The 8,673-nt window shown below is 47.3% G+C and overlaps 2 protein-coding genes and 1 non-coding gene across 3 annotated transcripts in view; 2 read left to right on the forward strand and 1 right to left on the reverse strand.

Annotated features, from left to right (window-relative positions):
• LOC142575649 (uncharacterized) overlaps nt 1-7,769 on the reverse strand; it is a 10,516-nt gene extending 2,747 nt beyond the window's left edge. The window contains exons 1-4 of the mRNA XM_075685178.1: nt 7,658-7,769; nt 5,618-5,719; nt 1,846-1,960; nt 769-841 (exon numbers count right to left, since the gene is read on the reverse strand). Coding sequence (XP_075541293.1) covers nt 769-841; nt 1,846-1,960; nt 5,618-5,719; nt 7,658-7,753 — 386 coding nt within the window. The 5' untranslated portion in view covers nt 7,754-7,769. The remainder of the gene's footprint in view (nt 1-768; nt 842-1,845; nt 1,961-5,617; nt 5,720-7,657) is intronic.
• LOC142575646 (vacuolar protein sorting-associated protein 33B-like) overlaps nt 697-8,673 on the forward strand; it is a 62,862-nt gene continuing 54,885 nt past the window's right edge. The window contains exon 1 of the mRNA XM_075685173.1: nt 697-827. The gene's annotated coding sequence lies outside the window, so the exon portion shown is untranslated. The remainder of the gene's footprint in view (nt 828-8,673) is intronic.
• Nucleotides 2,054-2,125, forward strand: TRNAD-GUC (transfer RNA aspartic acid (anticodon GUC)). Its single transcript has one exon. It is a non-coding gene; the product is annotated as a tRNA-Asp (tRNA).

Below are 8,673 nucleotides of genomic sequence, written 5' to 3' on the forward strand. Positions count from 1 at the left end.
ATGGCATCTTTTGCATTCCACAAGTCTTAACTAGCGAATCTAGCTTGACATAAGTGCACCATTAGTGCCCTTAAATTCTCTTCTGTCATTTAGCCAACCTGGGACTCCCATGAATATGTATGAAGGCAGTGCAGCACAGGGATATCCTCTTCAGGCACCAATTCGCTCTGTCCACGGAAAGTTTAGTTTCTTTGTGCTTGCATGTTCAGAATCACGAAGCTTGCGCAGTTGCAGAACAGATTCAGAATTTTCAATTAGTAAATTGAGATTGTCAAGCTTTTGGAATGTGGGCTCCATGCTATAGCCACGCATACGTGCCGAGCACTCTCTGCAGGTGTGTCGGGTACGAGAACATAGACTGTTTCATGTCTAGCATACTTGCAGAGACCTAACAAAAAATATGCCTAACGTAAAACAATACAAAGTGAACATGCCACATGACGACACGGTGGCACCAAGAGCAAATGCCCTGTAGTCTCATGCACACACATTATTCGAAGTTGTGCCACAGGCCCAGTCTGAAGTTATTCACTGCATACGCAGCACGTTAACAACTTTTATCTGGTCCTGCTTTTCTCTATGCTGGGCATAGCTTTAAGTCTGGGTATTCGTGCATTGTTTCAAGAAGCAGATGGCCACGTTGACGGTGCAGCCGTTACTACAACGCCGTGCACCTATGCGTCATAACACTTTGAACAAGGCGCATTCGCAACGAACAGAAGACACGTCGCTCGCGTTAAAGGGTGAATGCAGCTGTGCTTGTCTTACTGGCAAGGCTGGGTACAGCTTGCAAGGCACTTTGGTCTCCACTGGCCTACCTTCATCAGGTGGGTGCATTGCACTGCAAAAAAAGCGTGACGTGTGTCAGTCTCCGAGATTCAGCTCAGCGCGCAGCATCAAGAGAGAGAGAGGGAGAAAAGACGCATTATTCAACAACTATCTTTTTCATAAATTGAAAGTAGGAACGACGCGGGAGGAAGGCGTGCATAATCGCAGTTGTTCAATAATGTAGTTAACGCTTGGTCCAGTGTGCTGTAGACTTTGTTACGGGTGCCGTCACGGCAAACAAGAGCGTATCCGGGAAATTCTACTGCACAGACTTTCGCTGAGAAATACTAGGTGACCGCCGGCATCCACGCAACGAACGCGCGCTCGCTAGCAGACGACGCACTTGACAACCACAGCAAAATCGAAGGCGTCATGTTGTATAACCCATGCGTAAAATATGTATACGTAGCAAAGAGGTGTCAATATAAATTTGTCGTTGAAATAAAGAACCATTATAAGAGCGTACGCGCGCATTCGGTCTCAGCGCCCGCAACGAAATTACGTTGATTTTGCTGTGAAGTGCGCCTCCACCAAAATCTAGTTCGCTCGCAGCGCCCTCGCCAAATGTTTCCACACGCGGCGCCTCAGCGAGACTGCGCCGTTTGAGCCACTCGACCTTAAATTAACTCGCAAGTACACTCTAGCCACAGCCTCATAACAGATGCAACACCACGTTTCTTCAGCGCAGGACACTGTAGGTCGTTCGCATTGCATGCAAGCTGCAGTAGCAAACAGAAATCGAGATTAGCTGCCGTCTGGAAAAAATAACTTGTTAACTGAGTGCATGAAAAAAAAAAAAAAAACCCACAATCGCAACATATCCGCGTTGCTATGCTTTTTATACGTCAGTGGTAACGGATAGCAATTCATATTCAGCGAAACGCGTTCATGCGACGCGAGCGTAGGCACCGCGTAATGCTTACACAGTTGGTATATCTACCAGCAGCAAAATGCAGCTCGTGTGCTAAGTACGCAAAAGGTAAACTTGGAAAGACCGCGCCACGGCGCGATGTTTACCGTGATCAAAGATGTCGCACAGGTCCCTGTGCCTTTCGTGTCGCAGGCCGTACAGCTTCGAGCTGCAACGGCAGTTTTGCAGCCAGTGTTCCATGAGACAGTTTTCCGAACATTCCTAAAAAAAAAAAACCAACAATGCATAATGTCACATTTTACGTTTACGGCATAATCGGAATATAATTAGAATATAAACCAACAGCAGACGTCCTCCTCGTTAGTATAGTGGTCAGTATCCCCGCCTGTCACGCGGGAGACCGGGGTTCGATTCCCCGACGGGGAGCTTTTTTTTTTTTTTCAAATTATTATAGTTTTAAATATATATGCATTGACGTTGTTAAGTTTATGCTACGGGGATGAAATTCCTGTATAAGTTATCGCCAATGATCATTAGTCAGAAATAGCTACATGGAATGCTGCTGCATTACCGCACCGCTTTAATTTTTAACCGCGCTTACAAAAATCCTATCGCTGAATTTGGTGATAATCGGAAATAACTACTACAGGAACTTTCTTCACTCATTGCCGCACGACGATCGCGATAACTTTCACGTATACGGCGTCGAAGACGTTGCTTCTCTTGTTCGCAAGGGCAATCGCACATTTAGCGTACCCTTCAACCTTTCTTTAGCAGCGTATTAATGCGGAACAACAGGCTTCTTTTACAGCGAAACTGTTAAGGGCTAGTTCTCCCAGGACGGTGTGTTAACAAAAAACTGTCCTCATCCGGATTGGCTCAAGCGTCGTCGTCTTGTTCCACTGCTCTGACGTTCATCTTCGTCATTAATTACGTAATGTAGAAACACAAGCACGGAACAAACTTTACAGCGAATTACAGCGAAGCTGTTAAAGGCTTGTTCCCCCAGGATCGTGCCCGTGTGTAAACACAAAACTCCCTATACGTGGGCCGATCCCGAAGATAATGCAATGCCGGGCCAACCCGCGGCGGAGGTGCAGTTCGCCAGGCCCAAATACGCAGCTTCGCTGGTCATCCTTCTTCACAGAATGGAAGGGCACTGAACTTTTTCACGAAGTCTCTCTCTCTCTCTCTCTCTCTCTCTCTCTCTCTCTCTCTCTCTCTCTCTCTCTCTCTCTCGTTTAGGAAGCATTTTTATTGCCAGGAAGCGATCACCTGCTGCGAGCATATAGTGGATTAGAGCGATGAGCGGTCCGCATGCAGGGCACCGTGGCGCAGCCTTTGACTCTCCCCTGGCTTTCGAGATACCTCTCCATTTCGAGATTCCGTTCCGGACAGCGACTTCTACTTGATTAGAGCCCATAGAGGAAACGACGAAGAATTTAAATAGCTGCAAGCTGGAGTTGCAGACTGGAGATCCAAACCTTCATAAATCGTGACTGCGAACGCATTAATCGATAATTGTTACGAATAGGACATGCGCTTTGCCAACATGGCAGTGTGGCCTGCACTCTTGGTCAGGTTAGCTCAGGTTAGTTTACACGTACCCTTTCGGGCGTACGTATCTTGACCGCAAACAATGATCGTCATCTGCGTTTGCTTCCGTTTCCTTTCTTGAAAACTCTGCGCTCGCTACTTTCTTGTCAATAACATTATGACGCGTGTGATTCTTGGCCAGCACCGGCCGCGCAGCGTTGAAGAAAAAAATTCGCGCAAGATAGCTGATAATTATTAGGCTGTTTTTAAGATAGGGGGCCCTTAACGACTAGCGTCTAGTCACCGCGCATGCGCGGAACACAGACGGTATACCTTTGGGTTTTGGTTTTCGCCCCAGATCTGCTTTACGCGTGGTCTCAACGTCGCCGCGAGAATCTCAAAAACGCGTCAACGCCTCCTCATTGAAGATAATGAACTCTCGGGTATACCTTTCACCCTGTAAAATATTACGGACTGCATTATTTCATGCTTTCCTTTTTTTCTCTCTCTATCTGGCATAATGTTTTCATTTTCCTTCCGCGTGCAGGAAGGGCGCTATAGACGCGTTGCGCTAACGCAAGCCGGGAACCCTATTCTGAAGCACCTTCCCGGGGGGCCAGACCACCAACGCAAAACAGTCGCTTAAGTTAGGGCGACCTAAGCTCTATACACCTGATATAAACTTCCCTATTGTTAATTGTGGACGAGATAAGCCCCAACGGGGGCAAACTGGTAACAGACAGACAGACAGACAGACAGACAGACAGACAGACAGACAGACAGACAGACAGACAGACAGACAGGCAGGCGGGACGGACGAACGAACGGACAGATAGTCAGAAAGGCGGGGAGGTTAACCGATCGATGTAGTTATGTTAGGGTGGCAAGAACCCTAGTTACGGTTAAGATACCTGCACGGGGGGGACGAGGCGGGAATATATATATATATATATATATATATATATATATATATATATATATATATATATATATATATATATATATATATATATATATATATATAGAGAGAGAGAGAGAGAGAGAGAGAGAGAGAGAGAAGGGGAGTACGAAGATATGAACGGCCTCCATGCTTGTTTGGCATGCGACAAATTTATTCCACGCCACATAGCAGTCACGTCGAACGAACGCGCGTGTCCCAACCACGCCAAATACGGATCCTCGGCCTTCGTATTGAAAAGGACGGCGGAGGAGCAGCCACCAGGCCTTCTGAAACGAGGTGAACAAGTGATTCACTTGATGAAGCGCTCATCCAACATATATAAGAGACTCCATTAAGAGGGCGTGCTACAAACTAAGGAACGCGTTACTGGTGTCCAGGCTCAGACATCACGTTCCGTACATCAACCTTAACAAAAAGGAGATACATCAGCTGGACCCGGTCATATACGTGAGGCCACGAAATTAGCCCTGGGGGCGCCCATCAACGCAGCGCACGCAACTGCACTGACAAACACAGGAAGCTGCAACACATTAGAGGGGCCCATATCAGCGTGCACAGAAGACAGCAAGAGATCGGGCTCTTGGGAACGCATCCGTACAGAGAAAACCCGTCACTCCCGGGCTTCGTATCCACGACAACGCAGTCACCAGAACTGCGCACCATACCGCCGAAAACAGCAGCACTTCTAAACATCGCGTTCATTCCCAAGCACACGGACCCCAAAGAAACACGCCACGCGTCGCAGGTAAAGAGTGCGTACGATAAGAAGCACACTTATAATACCCATGCCAGCGCCAATGATATGGCCTCAGCAATAGCTGTTGTAGACAGTAACAACCCCAACCTCCATACAGAGTGCATATATGTCACAGGGCCGGACTCACAGCAATCATTACAGAGCCGTATTGAACGCACGCCTACACGTGCCACCGACGCAGTTATATTTACGGACTCCAAATGCGCATGCACGATTCTGCAGATGTAGAGGGCGAATTCCCAAGAAATCTGCGGGAAATTCAAAAAAAGAATGATGCTTTCTCCTATAGTCCAAATTACAATCCTACACTATCATTTCTAAAGGTTGCGTGTAAGTCGTACTTTACGATTTTTTGTCACGTATTTTAGCTCGTGAAATTGAATCAGTTCAGTAACCTTCTTGCTCCACATGTTGGGCCTGGGTATGACTGGTTCGAAAAATCGTTTTGCAGAAACGACGTCCGACGCCGGACGCGGAACGCCGACGCCGGATTTTCTGAGGTATACGGGGACTGTAACGCTGTCGCGTTAAAACTACCGCCGCGTATTTCGCCATTTCAAGGCCCGGGTGCGTATGCTGGCCTGCCGAGGTACACTTCTCGGGGGAATGAACGAAGAGCTCACAAAACGGATTAAATCCACACGCAAATGTGCGACGCCCTCACCTCGGACTGCATGATGTAGTGCTTGTAGCCAAGCTTTTTGGAGAGCATCACGTAGTCGCTGCACATCGTCTCGTACGGGTACGGCAGGGAATGGCTGTTGGTCTGAAAGGAATATCTAATCATCTGTACGATCGATCTACACGCTCCGCTCCCGCCAATAGCGTGCAGGGAGCACGGCGATAAGACACTGTTGAATGCAAAGCACTCATTTTGTAACACTGCTCAACTGCAGCAAGCGAACAAAGTTTTGTTACTTTTTCGCTAAGGTGACCGACTTTGTGCGTAGTGTTATCAAAAAATGACGTAAAGTCATGGTGCAATTTTGACCGGTCTCAGGAAAGCAACAAAGCAAGGTAGAAATGTGAAATTTTCACCAAATGAAAGGAAAACTCTCCTAGTTTCTGTAGTATGATGTGCAGCGGTGTGCGCACACAGGCGATGACGCAGCACCGCGAACTTGTGGGGTCATGTGAAGCAACATGTGTACAGTGAACGTATCAACGGCATTAATCATTTAAAACAGAAAATCATAGCCGTTATTCGCTCTGTTACACCATGCAGACGTCCTTAACCGTGTGTGGGAAGAAATTGAATATCGTTTGGATGTGTGTATATAGGCAACAAAAGGAGGCCACATCGAACTGCACTGAACAGGTATGAGACTTGGAGAGCTTTCCTTTTATTTGGCGAGGATATCGCATTTCTGTTTAGTTTTTTTTCTTTATTTCATGTGACTGGTCAAAAGTGCACCATGACTTTACGGACGCACTGTATACATAGCACATTTAAAGTATACACGACGTATATCTTTTAGTGCCCTTACTTGGCCTTTTGCATTCATATTACCCTCTGACTTGTAACGTTGTTACTATCTACTACTTGTGCTAGATACGTTGCAGCTGCTGCTGTACCAGAATACTTTTAGCACATTGTACCCATATATAGTATGAGCGAATAAGTGAGCAAAGTGATGCCAGTAATTGTTGCCGAAACCTTTTTAGCCATTCCGCCAAGCTGCCGCCACAAAAATATTTTTTGTGCTCTGTTTGACAGCACGCGGTGTGGCAATGGATGTAAAAGCGTGTACAAATGAATGATGTGCGCGAAATTGAGCCGACGACACTGACCCTGAGTAACGAACCTGCGGCTAAGCACGCGTGCTTAGCCGCAGGTTCGTTACTGAGCTCCTGGTTGGTCGACGCCTGCTGTGGTTTATTCCACTAGGCACACTATTATTGTTTGCATATTAGGCGCTTAACTATTAAGTTCATACTAAATAACCAGCGAAACTAGTAGACACGCTTACATCGCCCGTTCCTTCTGCATTGACTATTTTCGCGCTAAATCATTAAACTCCCTTATTGCGAAACTCCTTATAGCGAAACAGAGTATATGCACACATAACTATTTTAACACTTTGGTGGGTGTATAATAGGCGCTTAGTTTTCCCCATGGACAGCTAACACCCTTACACCTAAAGGGTAAGATCGAATCAAATCTTCTTGTTTGGCGACTATTAGAGGGATGAAGCTGCGAGCGACGACACTAAAATTGCATGAAATAAACAGCCATTGCATTGTCATTCTCGCCGTACCATGCTGGTCAGAAGTAATACGCAGTTTTCAACTACGCCTTCTCTGAACGCGGGTTTCAGTTTGGGCTCGTTGTTCTGTTCAGTAAACTTTTTATAGCCTTAAAGGTACAATGGCATGGGCCAACCCTTGAAGGCGCAACTATTCTTGGAATGTACCCTTACGTCCCTATTCCATACAGCGTCAGTCATTGTGTCAAGCAATATCATCGCACTCCACGCTCAGGAATATATTAGCGGCCAGAGGCAGTGTGACGTCAAGCACTGTAAAATAATTTGGACCCTGAAAAGTGAATGAGGGTGTAAATCCGCATATAACTCGCACCCTTACACCCTTTTCACACGCTTACACCGGCGTGTGAGTTGTGTGTAAGGGTGCGGGTTGTCAATCGATTTACGTCCCCATGCATTCACTATGAAGGGTGTAAATTCTTTTGCGGTGTGGGCACCTGGTAGGTGGCGATCTTGTATTTGTAGCCAGCTCGGAACTTCATGGTGCTTCGCTCGCCGTTCCCGATCACGTGCTGCTGGTGGAAGTGTCCCATGAGGAAGACCGTCTCGTTGTGGGCACGTTCGCTGCGCGCACTCACCGACGCCAGCATCTCTGTGGTCGCAAATCAATAGATCGATCAGAAAGACTTGCGGTGCACCTACTGCGGTAAGGTAATATACAAAAAAAAAACCGCCGACGATTTCGATACTCCTTAATCCGAAATTTGAGCGCAGCTCTACACGCGTTTTCGTTTCGCGATATATACTGGCTGGCGCGGACGATCTGTCTCGCGCGACACGTTGGAAACGGACCGAAGCGTGTCGCGACTGCCTCGCTAATCTGGAGATCGCGAGAGGCAGTGCGTGGGTGGCGTGTGGGCGCGATTCATAGCAGTCGCTGCACACAGATCTCCGCTCATGCAGCGCTTTGTTTCCGTGCATGGTGTGGGTGGCGTCATCGGTGAACAGACGACGCGCGCTACTCTGGCGCCATCTACTCTGATGCCGGGATCTGTCTGTCTGTCTGTCTGTCTGCTGTCTGTCTGTCTGTCCGACTTTCTGTCTGTCTGTCTGTCTGTCTGTCTGTCTGTCTGTCTGTCTGTCTGTCTGTCTGTCTGTCTGTCTGTCTGTCTGTCTGTCTGTCTGTCTGTCTATCTGTCTATCTATCTATCTATCTATCTATCTATCTATCTATCTATCTATCTATCTATCTATCTATCTATCTTTATAGGATGCGGGACCGGGTAAGTACCGCTGATAGAAAAAACTGTCTGACGCAGACTTGAAGCGTTGGGTATGTGCCACGCGGTCTGCAGTGGTCTTCAACGAACCCCTTTGATGCAAACTTGGGTCACTGGGTATGTTGTGCCAGTATGTAAGAGCCGCTCTTCAATGAATGCGTTGATGCCTTCTTGGGTAGATAGGTATATGTGCCACTGGGAATGTGCCACCTCTACAATGGCGAAAAAGACTG

The sequence above is a fragment of the Dermacentor variabilis genome, chromosome 3 (assembly GCF_050947875.1).
Source record: "Dermacentor variabilis isolate Ectoservices chromosome 3, ASM5094787v1, whole genome shotgun sequence".
Classification (NCBI taxonomy): Eukaryota; Metazoa; Arthropoda; class Arachnida; order Ixodida; family Ixodidae; genus Dermacentor; species Dermacentor variabilis.